This window comes from Sminthopsis crassicaudata, chromosome 3, assembly GCF_048593235.1.
Source record: "Sminthopsis crassicaudata isolate SCR6 chromosome 3, ASM4859323v1, whole genome shotgun sequence".
Classification (NCBI taxonomy): domain Eukaryota; kingdom Metazoa; phylum Chordata; class Mammalia; order Dasyuromorphia; family Dasyuridae; genus Sminthopsis; species Sminthopsis crassicaudata.
The window spans coordinates 322,113,493-322,129,148 of record NC_133619.1 but is presented as its reverse complement, the minus strand read 5'-3'; the positions used below and the strand labels follow the sequence as shown (position 1 = coordinate 322,129,148).

The 15,656-nt window shown below is 34.9% G+C and overlaps 1 protein-coding gene across 1 annotated transcript in view; it reads right to left on the bottom strand.

Moving 5' to 3' along the window:
* GAP43 (growth associated protein 43) overlaps positions 1-15,656 on the bottom strand; it is a 99,831-nt gene that overhangs the window by 45,900 nt on the left and 38,275 nt on the right. The window contains 6 exon segments of the mRNA XM_074302080.1: positions 11,844-12,099; positions 12,102-12,221; positions 12,223-12,261; positions 12,263-12,379; positions 12,381-12,461; positions 14,299-14,312. Coding sequence (XP_074158181.1) covers positions 11,844-12,099; positions 12,102-12,221; positions 12,223-12,261; positions 12,263-12,379; positions 12,381-12,461; positions 14,299-14,312 — 627 coding nt within the window.

The window sequence follows — 15,656 nt, the reverse complement described above, 5'->3', positions numbered from 1 at the left end:
TAGAGCTTGCCCTGCACATTTTGTGGATGGAGGGGGGGAGAGAAAGGAAGTAGGAATATTATAGAAGAATACTGTTCCCATGCAAAACAATTGATCTTCTCTTTCATCTCGACACAATCCTAGGGAAAAGCAAGAATCTTGCCAGTCAATAAAAAAGGTCCTCCTTTCTGCAATTGTGGGATAAACATTCCTAAAGACACAGTGGAAAACTGAGCTTAACATTAAAATCAGAAATTAAAAGTACAGCTTTCCAAAAATACAGCCTTAATTAAATATTTTTCACCTGGAAAGAAAATAAATTTTAAATGTTGGTTTCCCATAGAAAAAGATGTATCTTTCCAATCAAAAGAATCTAATTTCAAGAGACTTCGAGAGAACCTTTTCAGTAGAAATACTTCTTCCAAGTGTCAATTTGCTATGTAGTACCTTCTATGAGAATGGGAAACTGGCACAATTTAAGGAAAATAGCCATTGCTAAATTTTATCTTTCTTCAAAATGCTTCAGAATGAGTTAAAAGGTTTTATTATGTTTCACTTAATCGGTCTTGATTTGAGATTTGAGAAGTAGTCTGACCTAGACTGAAAGAAAAATCATGATCAAGTAATATTACCATGGTATTGACTTAGAAATATGTTTCATGTGCATAAAGAATCAGAGAATTTTGGAATATGTTCTCTTTTCCCATTATTGTTTCTCCCAAAAGAATACTGTCCTAACTTTTTGAATGACTGTCAGATATTCTCATCAGGACATCCCATAGTCATGTCAAACTCAAAATGCCCAAGATGGAAATCATTATATCTTTACCCTAACCTATCCCTCCTCATAAATTCCCTATTTCTGTTAAAGGCACCACTATTATTGAGTTTATTATTATTATTTATTATTTGAGTTTACTATTGAGTTTGTAATTTAGCAGCCATCACCAACTTTTCATTGTCACTTAACCAACACATCAATAAGTTGTCACATGTTGATTCTATCTCCACAATATCTCTCACAATCATCCCTTTCTCTCTACTTATACTACTAAGATTTCTGAAGTCCTTGCCACACCACAGGTTCTTTGAGTCTTTTTCTCCTATCCTAATTCTACCATCTTGGCTCCTATTATCTAAAAAACTAAAGAAAATAGGAGATGAAATACAAAATAAAGCAGATGAATTAAAAAGAAGCACTCTAAGCATGGCCTTATAATCTACTATTATTTTCTTGTTCTTATTTAAGAGGAAATGTATTCATGTATTCATCCAAAAATGATGCATTTAATGCTTGTAATGTGAGAGATTATGCTAGTCATGGAGAACTGTGCTAAATTCTAGGACAGATATAAAAATTAGATTTTAGATGGGATTAGATACAATCTAGTCCTGCTTCCTCATTTTACAGATGAGAAAAGCGAGTTCCAGAGTAGTTTAGCCAACATATCAAGTTTTGCTTCTTCCCTGGTTTTCTTTTAGTGGTAAATCTATAGAGGACCTTAGAAGAGAGACTCATGTATAAATCTGAGAATATAATAATTGATGGCAATCATCAATGAAATTTCCCTACCAGCCTTTTCTTGATCATCTAAGGACATATTATTGCATTCTTATATCCCCACGCAGTGAAATATGAACAGACCTCTGACAGGGAAATCTAATCTCCCAACGACACAGAAATCATACATATTCCTAAGAGGGAAGCAGAGCATTCTTAAAACACTTATAACATGAAGAATAATGGATCAGATAGAAAAAGAAAAGGATTCTCCAAAAGCATAATTTCCTTGAGAGGTAATTTCAATCACTGGAGGAACAAAAAAAATCTGAAAAGTTCTGATAAGGTTAGTTATCACCAAAATAGTAACTGGGAAATTTTGTAGGTAAGCATATATTAGGTTTCTAATAAATGTACTCAAATGGAGAATCCAGTTGTCTTCACTTGTCAAGGTGATAACTATTTGTTTACTCAGGACATATGGAACTTTTAAATCCAAGACAGATTATTTCACCTGACTAGTTCAGTACCACAGCCAGCACCTTGATATTAGTCATTCATTTAGTTACTTATTAGGAGTGCTTAAGCTAAGTCCCACTCTCTTGAATTTCAATTTAGTTCTCTTTGCATTATGTCAAGCAGTTGGAATTAGATTATGAAGCTACACTGCTACATACCCCTGGTATAGAATAGGATCTACTAGGAATGCATATGTGACACACACATATATGTGGTCATATTCATATTATATCTAACTTTATATAAAACTTATTCAACAGACACAGAATGCAAATTAATCAAATCAATAAGCATTTATTAAACACTAAATAATAAATACTTTGCTAGGGAATGGGGACACAAATACAAAAACAAGATTGTATTTGACTTCAAGATGTTTAAATTCTATGAGGGGAAAAACATACATGCATACATAAAATTATGTGTGTGTGTGTGTGTGTGTGTGTGTGTGTGTGTGTGTGACAAAAACCACCAGCATGAGGCATTAGGAAAGATCCTATATAGGAGATGAAATTTGAACTTCACTTTGAAAAAATCTATGAATTCTAATTTGTGGATAGAAGATGAAACAGATTTCAGAAGTAGTAAATCGCTGAAGTTGAAAACAACCTTAGTAATCAATGATTTATATTCCTTTATTTTTTAAATAAAAGAATTAAGGATTAGAGAGGCAAAATGATTTGCCTAAATTCAAAATCTTAGGTAGGCCAGATAGGGGATATGAATCCAGGTCTCCTGAATTCTAGACCAGTGAATTAGAAAATCAGTCCCCAAAGTTGTTTTTTTTTTAAATTTTATTAGAAACAAGATTCATTATTCTGACACTAACAAATTATTAAATCTTTTATTCTTTCATTCAACATAGTATAATTATAAAGACTGGTCCCCCAGAGTGTAGGGAATTATGAATGTTTCATGTGTTGTTTGATACTTTGGTGTTGAGCAAACTACTTTTTTATTTGTCTATCATTATCATCTTTACTACAAAGAATAGCTCACTAGGTAAGAGAAAGGAGGAGGTATATTCTGAAATGAAGGTGAAAGAAAAATAAAATGTCAATTAAGAATGAGATTAAGAAACAATTTAATATTTATCAAGCATTTGCTCTGTCACTTCAGAGCATTCTGTTGGGCACAAAAGGATGGAGAGATTAGAAAAGTTCCTAAGACATCACTTTATAAAAAAAGACATATCAATTGTCTAGATTATGCAAACAAGTTTAGCATCATATGTAAATTATTTTCTTACAAATAAAACCTTAAACATGACTAATAGTAAAAGCAAGCATCATACCTTCACTAAATTTTTGTTTTAAAATTAGTTTTATAGGGCTTTATTTAACAAATTTAACAAAAATCTATTCCTAAACTAGATTGAAACCTAATATTCAGATATCTTTAGCTTAGAGATAATATGTCAAGAATGTTGCCAGCCTTTCTTTGTGTTGTGGTATACTTTGACCAACCTGTGAAGCCTATGGATCTCCCTCTCAGTATATTTTTAAATGCATAAAATGAAATACAAAAACATTACAAAGGAAACCAGTTACAGTTAAATGTTATTAAAATGCTTCTTCCAAAATTCATAGATCCTCTGAAATTTATCCATAACCTCATTGGGAGTCTATGGATTTCAAGTTAAGAATGATCTAAACTAAATCATCTTTGGAGCTAATAAGTGTCATGAAACTTTTAGCTCCCAAAGCTGGAAAATGCTTTTCTTCCACTGACTTATGGTCTAGTTATTAGAAGTTTTAAATTCTTTGTTTCAGAAAATCTTACTTGTACAAATAAAATTAGACTGAGCTCTTTTCTCCATTCTGACATTATTTAGCAAAATGACTGTGCAGCACTGCCTATTCTCTGCTTCCACCTTTCCCTGAGGAAATTTTGTGTGGCACTGGGGAAGGGGGAGAAAAATTTGCAATGAAGATAACCACATATACCATGTCTATATACATGTGTTTCTTATCTTTTGATAAAACAATGCATTAGACAGTGGGAGGTGTCATAAATCAAATAAACAAAAAGGTGTCACAACTCAAAAGAAATTGTCTATCATTTTACTAGACAAACAGATGGAGAAATCAAGATGTCACTTTTGTGTCTTTTTCCCATACAAATTGGACATGCTTGTTAACAAATTCAATTAAAATGAATCTAACAAACATTTGTTGAGTGTATAGTCTATTAGAGCACTGGGTTAGGATCCTAGATGTGTCATGCCTTGATCATTCATTCAAATAGTAATTATGAATCTATTATGTTCAGAACACAATGAATGAACAAATAAAAAAGTATTTATTAAGTATTTCTATGTTCAGAGCACTGTAATAAGCAGTAAATGAGATGCAAAATTTAGACAATTCTTCTACCTCATATTCTATTAAGGATATGGGACACATACATAGGTAACTGTCAAAGTTATAAGTGATCATTGGAAAACACAGTGTTTGGTGGGAGTCAAAGATTAGCATCAACTACACAAATCAGGGAAAAGTTTCATGAAAAAAGTTGCATTTGAACTGGGATTTAAAATATGAACAAGAATTCATCAGAATAAAAAACAAAGTTAATAAGGCAGGAAAGCACATGAGTAGTCCAATTTAACTGGAACACAGAGTTTGGGAAGGAGTATCATGTAGAAAAAGACTTAAAAGATAGGGTAGGTTGAATGGTGGAAAGTCAATAATGCTAGACTAATAAGACTATCCTTTACAGTAGTCAGGTGGCCACTGAAGACATTTGAGCAAAGAAGTGAGGTTAATTTAAAAATCATACAGGATGAGGATAAGCACTGTGATGTCATTGACAAAGAAAACAGAAATAAGCATGTCTCCTCTGTTGACTCAGGCCATCACCTCTCTGGAAGTTACAATCTTAGAAAATTGCTCAATGCATTGAGAAGTTAAATTATTTGTCCAGGATAACCAATATGCAAGCAAGATTTGAATCTACTTCTTCCTGACTTATGTCCAGGTCTTTCCATTTCATCATACTGAATTAAGTATAATTAGTGCTAATAATTTAAATTTGTGTGGAAATTTAGAGTTTCTAAAGAACTTTATTTAGTTGTCTAATTTTTGTCCCAGACCCTATAAGATGCCTGCCTTAATAGCCAATCTTTAGGTAAATGACTTGCCCATAATCAAATATCTAGTAAGAAACAGAGGAAAAAATTAAGCCCAAGTCTTCCCAAGTGCAAACCACTAAGTCATCTCCATTAAGCCTTACTGTTGTTTTTTTTTCAATAAGATATAAAGAATGAATAGACAGAAAGAACAGGTAAACACGGGAGATCTATTGGAGACAAAGAACAATACATAGGGTCAAGAAGTAGGAGGACTTGAATTCTGTTTCCATCTTCCAAGCAGTTTGATGGAGTCACTCAAGACTTTCTAAGCTTCAGTTTCTTTAAAATGTGGTTAATGATAGCACCTACCTCACAAAGTCATTATAGTGAAGATCAAATGAGATGATCTTTGTGCTTTGCAAATTTTAATGCAATATATAAACATAAAAAAGGCATCTGGATAATATAATGGGCTTGAAATCAGATCATCTTCATGTTCTAATCTAAACTCTGATACTTTACTAGCTGTATGATCCTAAGCAGCTTAACCCTGTTTGCCTCAAGTTTTTTCATCTATAAATTGAGCTGGAGAAGGAAATAGCAAACCACTCCACTATCTCTAAGAAAATTACAAATGGGATCACGAAGAGTTGGGCATGACTAACATGGTTAAACAACAAAAAAACATGAACAGTGATTATTGCTGCAGTAGTCCAAGGAGTAAAGGAAATAAATTGATTATTTTTGTCTGTGCATAGCTACTAGACAAACATTTGATCATAGGAGCATAGAATTCAGGACTGGAAAGAAGTTTAGATATTCTCTAGTCCACTCCTTTATTTTATAGATGAAATAATTGAGATGTACAGTGATTAAGCTGTCTATTGTCACAGATGTAATTGACAGAGCTTGAATGCAAACTCAGGTTCTATAGCTCTCTTGCTCCTTCAAATAGAATTGAGAAGTTGCCCTACTAAGCGGTAGCACAGTGACCATTCTCAGGGAACAACATACAAGAGTCATTCTTAGAAGTCTAGCATTGCTCAGCCTTGGTCATCACTTCAGAGACCATATTACAATTTTTCTACCAATACTCCACCTTCCACTTACAAATGAATATAGCAAAATAAATGGGGACAGAGGTGGAATGGGGAAGCAACAGAAATGAAAGCAAGAGACACTGTCAGATAGAAAACAGGATAATCTTTTCAGAAGTCAATATTAGGAACAAGATGCAAAAGTAGGTAGGTAGCAAAGAGACAGTCACCTATGCAATTGGGCTCAGATTTACTATGCTTACCTTAATTCAACCCATTCCAACAAGCATTTATAAGCATTTTCATGGAATAGTGCTATGTCTCTGGGTATAAAAGAGGAGAAATATATGATTATGCTCAAGCAGCTTATATTCTCCTGGAGGAATCTATTTAAATAGACAGAAATATATCTAATAACTTAAAGAGGAAGGATAGATCACTATCGACTATGAGGAAACAAAAAGTCTGCCATAAGAAGTAGCAGTTGAACTAAATCTTTCATAAAATTAGGAAATCCAGGAAGTTGAGGAGGCAAAGGAATGCATAACAGAAATGAGTAACAACCTAGGCAAAAACAAAAAGACTGGAAACAGAATTCTGAGTTTGGGAAATGGAATCCTTATCTCTAACCCTGTGATTGTAAAGAATGTAAAACTAACTTTAAAGAAAACTCTGAAAGAATAGACCTGCCTAGGTCTTCAGGAGCATGGTGATATTGACTTTGCAGGGCACAGAGAGAAAAAATGAGGGCTTAACTTTGTCCTGACTGCTATTGTTGGATAGACAGTGTTAGTTTGGCTATTGATAAGATGATCCAAGAGGAAATAAAGAATTGGGGAATGAGCAAGAAAAACTTTCTGAAAGGTAGATAGTGTTAAAGTAAAGACCTGTATTTGTATATTCATGAGAAAAATATTACTTCAGTTTGTTCTAATCTCTTTTGACTATAAAATGGGAAAGATAATTTTATCAGAAACCATTGGGTTATTGTCGAGAGGAGCCAATAAAAATGATTATTGTAGTAATATAAAAAATACAACATAAAATTTTAAATAATAAATAGTATTTAAAAAGTATTCTGCTGAGAATTTGACAGGGTGCCCATCATTTATAGACAGCATTTATAGGTTTTCACAGACCTCCTGAATTTCCTTTTTTTATGGGCTGTATGTAAATCTGGGAAATAGCTTTAAAAACCCACTAAAGTTCAAATCAGAATTGCTTATGAGGCACCCTGCTATACAAATGTAAATATCCTGGGGAAATATCAAAGTTTAGAAGTAAGATTAGACTAAACTTGCTGGAAACTATTTTATAATGTACATATCATTGAGGAGGCTGGAGAATGGAATTGATGATTTCATGAGGCATTTAAGAGGAAAGAACAAGCAAATTAGAAAACAAGGGTCTAGAAGAAAAAGGATGACACCATCATAGATTTAGGGTTATCAGGAGTCACAGAGGTCATCTGGACCACTACCCTCAATTTATAGATATGGAAGCTAAGGTTTAGAAAGGTTAATTGAAAGACAGCTAGGTGGCACAGTGGATAGAGCACCAGCCCTGAATTCAGGAGGACCAGAGTTCAAATCTGATCTCAGACACTTAACGCTTCCTAGCTGTGTGACTCTGGGCAAGTCACTTAACCCCAGCCTCAGGGGAAAAAAAAGAAAAAAAAAAAGTTAATTGAAATGTGCAAGATTGCACAAGGTCAGAAGTAAAATTCAAATATTGGCCTTACTAATTCTATATTTGACATTCTATCTACTATGCCATGCCACCTTTCCCTAATTTCAGATAGTATAATGGACACACATAAAATACCCATACATCGATGGAAAAACAGCTATAAAATAAGGAGATTGTACTAAATGGCCCATTGGGTCTCTTCCAACACTAAATATGTGGCCTTACAATCATGAACATATCATCATTAATCACACCACAAAGTCTGAAAACCTTGTCCCAAAGCTGAATTGCTAAGCAAGCACTAAAATTTACAAAAAAAATTTACTCCTAGACAAACTCAGAAATGTCCCAGAAACATTTCACCTAAATTTTTAATTAAATTTTATTTTCAATTTGCAAAAGAAAACTCTTGAAATAAATATGATTAGTAAAACAAAAACAATTCCAATATCAACCATATCCAAAAAAATCTTATTCTGAATTCTGAGTATAAACTTTTTGTTAACTATTGAGTAGAATGTTTGCTTCATCTTTGGTCCTCTAAAATAATAGTTGGTCATTATATTGATCAGAGTTCTTAAGGCTTTCAAATTTTGCCTAATGTGTTTTCATGCAGTCAATTAATTTCATTCTGTAGGAAATGTTTCTTAAATATTGTATAGTAGAAAACTGATAGATATCTGATTTATTTTCCCTGAATCCAGGAATCATATCCCGTATCCAGGAATCATATCATATTTTTATCTTTTTTTGATTATAAAGACTTATTTTAGTCAAATGAGAGATTGAAAAGGAAAGGCTCAGATTTCCTTTCTGTTGATAATAATTTATCAGAGGGGATAAGTCCATTCAAAAATATAATCTGGGTAAGCACCATAAAAATATTGAGTGACCTACAGTTGCTCTTCTTAGTAGCAGCTGCCAAGCAAACCATGGCAAACATCCAATCAATGACAATGGCCAGTAGCCAGCTGGAAGTGTTACCCTTGGCAATATAACATCATCATATTGGCAATGTAGCATCATCATATAGTACTACAAACCTGGATTACAGAAAAAGAAAGAGGTGAGCTCTAAATGGTGCTAGAGTATGGGACCTGAAGAAAGCTAACTACTAAAATATAAGGAAATTGGCAAAAACAATTTCTGGCTTTCTAGCAGAGAAACTAGCAAAGCCACATAAGTTATATAGCAAAATAAAGTCTTTAGAATTCTCTATCCACATCTAAAAGGTTAAAATATTTTTTTTAAAGGAGAGAGATTGTTTTGAGAGCCAAAGGGGCATAGATAACAGTGCACTGGAATTCTTTCACAAAGACAGGAGACAGGAAAAGAGAAGGGAAAAAAGGATAGAAAGAGATGAGAAAGTTAAAACAAGTAGATTTTGAAATTGTGAGGAATTTTTAAAAATCTTACTGTCAACCAGTAAGAATCAATGAAGGTAATGTTAAAATGTTTACTTTATCTGATCCAACCATGACTTATAAAGGAATTATCTTCTTTTATTTTTTCCCTCTTTCTTTTTCCCTCAGCTTTTCATTTTCCCTACCTTTGTCACATGCTTTCTTCCCTCTCCATGTTTTTTTTCCCCCTTCGTTGTCTCATTTGAACATCCATACCTTCCAGGAATTGATATAGGTAGCATGCTTTGAATATCTTTTGCCAAAGAGGCCACCCAAATTTGAAAATGTGAGGTAATAATGTTGTGAGTTGGAACCTCTTGTTTAGTGGAATTTTGGTGATATTACCTGTTTCTTTTCCTTTAAGTAGTATATGATGATGGGGAGGTAGGAACATTTTGTGCTATATTACTAGAAAGCAAAATTCAGGCTGAGTTTTAATTAAAACATTAAATATTACATGTACATCCTAAAAAGGGGGGAAATTTCTCCAAAGAAGAAAGGAAGAGTCTTCACTTGGGATATATATACCTGGATTAAAATAAAATTCAACAGAAATCAGTGAAAAAAATATGGTACAAAATACCTAAAGATTTGGGTCCAATGTACTCTTATAGATCTCTTTGCCACCTCTAATTTCTGTGATCCTATGAAACTTACCAACACAGGGATATAACTATAAAAGATAATGCTAAACAAGTTTACTTTCTTCTTTTATACTTATATGCCTGACACACATCATAATTCCTGGAATATGATCTGCATTTAACAATTTTTTGTTGATTGATTGCTTGGTTTCAAGGTTGCTAGTATTTTCCCATGCCAAATAACCAAAAGAGGTTACACAGCTGGAAAAGAGGATGAAGCCTACAGAAAGAAGAAGACCTGGCCCAAACTGCAAGTTCCCCCCTTCTGTCACCGTGTGTTTCGGAAACAGATTGCAGGAGGCTGAACAACTAACAGTTTTGGCAGCTAAAACCACAGCAGGAGAGTTAGCATTGTATTAATATCAAGGATGAAACCTGGCTGATGGATGCTAACAGGAAGGAAGAAGACAGTAAGAAGAATGTGTCTGTGGATAGTTTCTCATAGTTGATATAGGGAGTCTAGGGAAAGTCCATTTGTCTTTTCACCTTTATCTTCTCTGCCTGTTTATATTGTCTCTTCCCACTTTGTATTTTTTTTTCCAATCTATAAAAGAAAATGCTGTTTTTAAGATCAGAAGCAAAATAGGAGAAAAGCTTCACCCACCTATGGGGAGATGGCCATGAAAGAAACCAGGAAAAATAGGGGAAGTTGTAGCATTGAGAAAATAACAGATAAAAGCCTAAAAGTAATCTAATATTCTAGAGTTATTCTTAAAGACTACTTTAAAGATCACACTTTTGTGGGCCATTCCAGAATAGTGAAAGCATTTTGATCCAGTAGCCTGGACCCTTAGTCTAGCAGAAAGCTTCTTAAATTGTAGTTCACAATCCTATAAGAGGTCATGTAACTGAAGAGGGTCATGAAATTATCATTTATTATAAGTAAATATTTGATTTGTATACCTATTTTATATATCTATATCCCCAGTGTTATGTAAAAATTTCCCAGGTGAAAAGGAGTTGAAAACGGAAAGTGGAAAAAGTTTAAGAAGGCTTTTTAGGTGATAGATCATCGTGGTGGTTGCTACTGGGCAAAAGTGAGCTCATTCAGCTCTGATCTATTAAAAATTTCAAAGAATCAAGAAACAATCTCAGCTTTCAAAGAGTAACTCCCCAAAAAGTTCCCTTTTACCTTCATACATCAAGTCTTATAGGTTGACAATTATATCTTCAAAGTCAAATCCCAATTATCCATGTTGATGACAAGACCAGGGTAGATCATCTACATCTCACCCATGTTTGGATTTCAGGATGTACTGTGTACGTCTTTGCTGCTAAGCCAGCAAAATTATCTACTTATGTTTTATTTAAACTAACATTAAAATCAAGCATTCCACAATGACCGACGGGGAAAAACAGCCCAGAAACAGTGAGTAATGGGAGGGAGCCAATTTGAGATTATGGGTTATTTTTGGAGACAATTCATAAAGTGGATAATCTGCCCATGGCTAACCTGTACTCGATGGTATTTGTAAGAGATATCGTCTTGGAGTCAAATGAACATACTGATTGTCATGCAGGAAATATGTGGTCTGAGTAATTACCTTATAAGCTATGTCTAATCAATAGGTAGTTGATGGTATTTATAATAGGTACTACTTGGAGTCAAATGAACATAATTTTTGTCATGCACAAAATATGTGGTCTGGGTAATTACCTATTAGACTATGTCTACCTAGAACAAAGTGAAATTTTGACCTGCATTAGCTAGTTTAGCTGTTTACACTGATCAAATTAAAAAAGATTAAAACATAAAAAGATATAAAAATAAATATTATGTAAACATATAAATAAATATAAAAGATAAAAATTTAAAAAATACAAAAGATAAGAATTTGTCTTCACTTTGTGCTGGGCAGACTCAGCCTGAGTGTCCACAAGGTCTTGGAGGATTGTATGAGCTAAGTGAATCCTGACAGCTTGTCCCTTGCTGCCCCTTCTCTCAGAGTAGGAAAGCCTGGGCACTCCTCCGAGACTGGTCCTTAGCCCTTTACTCACCTGTCTTCTCTTCGGCTTTGCTGCTTTCTGCTGTCTCAGTTTGAGGCTGGGCTGTTGCCTTCGCAGCAGCATCCTCAGCAGCAGGGGTGGTGGCAGCAGCAGCGGGGACAGCAGCAGGCACGTCGGCTTGTTTAGGCTCCTCCTTGGCAGGGGCATCTTCAGCCTTGGAGGACGGCGAGTTGTCAGTGGAAGCTTTAGTGGCACTTTCTGTTTCGGCAGAGGCCATCTTCTCCTCTGAGGGGGGCAGTGGCCTTGGGGGGCTGCCTGCTCAGAAGCAGCAGCCTGGGTGCCAGCCTCCTTCTCCTCTGAAGGAGTCTCCCCAGCTTTGCTAGCCTCTTCTGGTTTAGCACCAGCAGCTGGGGCAGCTTCCGTAGCCACAAGGAGCATCACTCGCTTTTTTCTCCACTGCCTCGGTGGTAGGCAGCGACTTCTTCCTTCTTCTCCTTTGCATCAGCCTCAGCAGCTCCGGCATCTCCCTTCTTTTCCCCCTTGAGCTTTTTCCTTGTTATGTGTCCACGGAAGCTGGCCTGAATTTTTAGTGGCTGCCTTATGAGCTTTATCTTCAGGTTTGATGCCATCTTGTTCAATCTTTTGGTCAGCATCATCATTCTTTTCAACCTAGAGAAAGAAAAGGAACAAAAAAAAAAAAAAGAAAGAAAAAGAAAAAGAAAAAAAGAGGGAAAGACCGTGAGGATATATAGGATCTCAGGATCATAAATTTAGAATAAGAAAGGATATTAGAAACCATCTTGAAAGTGCAGCTGGATGGTACAGTGGATAGAGTACTGGCCCTGAAATCAAGAAAACCTGAGTTCAAATCTGGTCTCAGACACTTAACACTTCCTAGCTGTATGATCTTGGGCAAGTCACCTTATCCCAATTGCCTCAGCAAAAAGCAAATGGAAAACCAATCATCTTAACTTGATCCTGTATTTTAAAGATGAAAAACAGAGATGTTAAATGATCTACAAAGAGTCATATTGCTAGTGAGCAACTGAATTGGGATTTGAACCCCTATTAGAAAAGCAATATAAAGCCACTCATTCCATCAAAAAAGGGAAGATTTATATCATAAACTCTAATTTTGTTATCTTCAATAGAATTATCCTAATGGATAAGTCAAAATTTCAACATACATCTAACCCCAAACTAACTCCAAACTCTTTCAACTATACCATTTTGCTCAAAAACAAAAAGCTCAAGGCAGAAAGCAAATAGCATCCCATCTTCTCCATAAGACAAGATTTGGGCCAGACTTGCTTCTAGCAGATAAGAAGGGCAGATTGTTTTACCAGAAAACAGTATACTTGTAGTCTTTAGGGACCAGGGATATTATTTTAAAAAAACTGTTCTGGCTCTGACATCTGTGGCTTAGATTTTAAAATCCCAACATATTGAACCTCTGATGATCCCAAAGGGCTACATACAAAAAGAAAGAAAAGAAAAATTTTTTCAGCAACATTATAAGCATTCTCTCTCACTAAATTCAAACCAGTGCTTTTTGGGTGGGCCACAATCCATGTTTGCTCCCAATTTATAACCAAAGTGCTCCCAGTAAAGCTGTTTCTAGTATTTCTGGCTGGACACAAAGTGTAGTATGCCAAGAAATTCTATGAAAAAAAATTCTGTTCTCCCAGAATTTAAAGCTTGAGTTTATAACAATGATAGATTCAATACAGATAGCATAGTAAAACTGGTACCAAGCAAACCAAACCAGGTTTGGTTTCTAACCCAAGACAAATGTGGATTTAGGAATTTTAAGGAATTATCCCAATCAAATCAACTCTTTAGTCTAATAATTTCCAAGTAATGCCCTCTCTCTCTCTCTCTCTCTCTCTCTCTCTCTCTCTCTCTCTCTCTCTCTCTCTCTCTTTCTCCCTTTTATGTGTGTTTCTCTCCCTATGTCTCTTTCTGTCTCTCTTTATCTCTGTCTGTCTTTCTCTATCCTCTCTCACCTTCAAATTTTTTTCCTTCTTCTCCCTCATTTATTCAATTTATTCTCAAAGACCACTCATCCAAACCAGAATAAAGAAATCATTTTAAAAGTGTTATCTTGCTAATGGATTGGTTTAAAATTTCATTTAAAAAATACAGTTTCAATTTTTTCAAGTGACAAATTAACTAAAACATGAGAAAAGCAATCCATTCCTATCAAAAAGTGGGGGCATCGTATTATAAACTCTAATTTTGTTACCTTCAGTAGAATTATCCTAATGGTGAAGTCAAAAGGACAGAACACATAGTTTTTCACTTTTGGCACCCACATTGGAATCAATGACCATTTTCTGAATCTGGGCGATTATGCAATAGAATAATAACTCATGGAACAGAATATTTGCTCTGTAGAAAACACTCTGTAAATGCATCTCACCATTATTGTTCCTAGAATTGGTGATTCCTATTCTTCATCTCAGTCAGTCATTCATCAGCACTCATTCACTCAACTTTTATTTACCTTCTGTCTACTACCTAAAAGTTATTATGGGAAACAATGAAAAATTCACTTATGTTGAAGAAACTTCCATTAGATAAAAAATGTTTCAGACTCCATGAATTATGAAAAAAAGATATTCTTCCAATCCGCTGGATGGATATAATCTATAATTCACAGGGAAGCTTCATTATAAATTCTACCAATCAATCAATAAGCATCCATTAAGGATCTACTATGAACCAAACACTGTGCCAAATCCAGGGCATAAATACAAAGAATCAAATTATACCATTTGCAAGGTACAGTCTATTAGGAAGTAAAGAAATTTATAGATGTTGACACAGGCTAAATGAATATACATTTGTGTATTTAAGTGTGGGGAGAGAGAGAGAGAGAGAGAGAGAGAGAGAGAGAGAGAGAGAGAGAGAGAGAGAGAGAGAGAAAGAGAGCATTTAATTTTGTCCCCACCCTAGCTTAGAATTCAAGCTAAGTGTTTAAATAGTCCCTAGGGACTTTGTAGGGGGGAAGAGGAGGTCTCAGTCCCTAGTCCTTGAAGTCCAAGAAGTAAGCAATTTTTATATTTCTTTTTTCTAAGAATAGTTTCTCTAAAGCTTATGTGGGTTGTTCATGATAATAGTAGTAGGAAGTATTAGTAGTTGTAGTAGTGGTAGTTGTAACAGCTGAACCAGCAGCAACAGCAGCAGTAGCATTAGTAACAGCAGCAGCAGTAGTAGTAATAGTAGAGAGAACAAATATTTTATTTGTTTTGCTAAAAGTATTCACAAATCACTTTTCTCTGTGGTCTCCCATCTCTTCTCTATGATCTCCCCACAATATTTATTTTACTTTTCAATAATTTGCCTTTTCTTAACCTACAAATTTCTACTATGTCAGCAGAAGGCACTACCATTCTCTGAGCTCTCTCAGGAAGAGTATAATGACATATTTCTAAGCTGAGCTAGGACCCAATTTGGGAGCACAAGCAAAGTTAGTAAGTACTGTTCAGGCTATAGTGCATTTAAGGATTCCATTAAGGATGCTCTGGAGGTAAGCCATACTTCCCTAAGAGCAGAGAAGTGGGAATTTAGGCAATAAAGAGCATTTCATTTAGACATACACCATTTTGTCCCATGCTAACCTAGAATTAAAGCCAAGTGCTTAAATAGTCATATCCCTAGGGACCTTGTGGGGAAAAGAGGAGGTCTCTGTTCCCCAGAACCTGGAGCCCAAGAAATAAGAAATTTTCATATTTCTTTTTTCTAAGGATACTTTCTGCACAGCTTATGTTATTGTTGATGATAATAGTAGTAGTAGTAGGTAATAATAGTAGTGGTAGTGATGATGGTGGTGGTGGTGGTGGTGGTAACTAAAATGGCAGC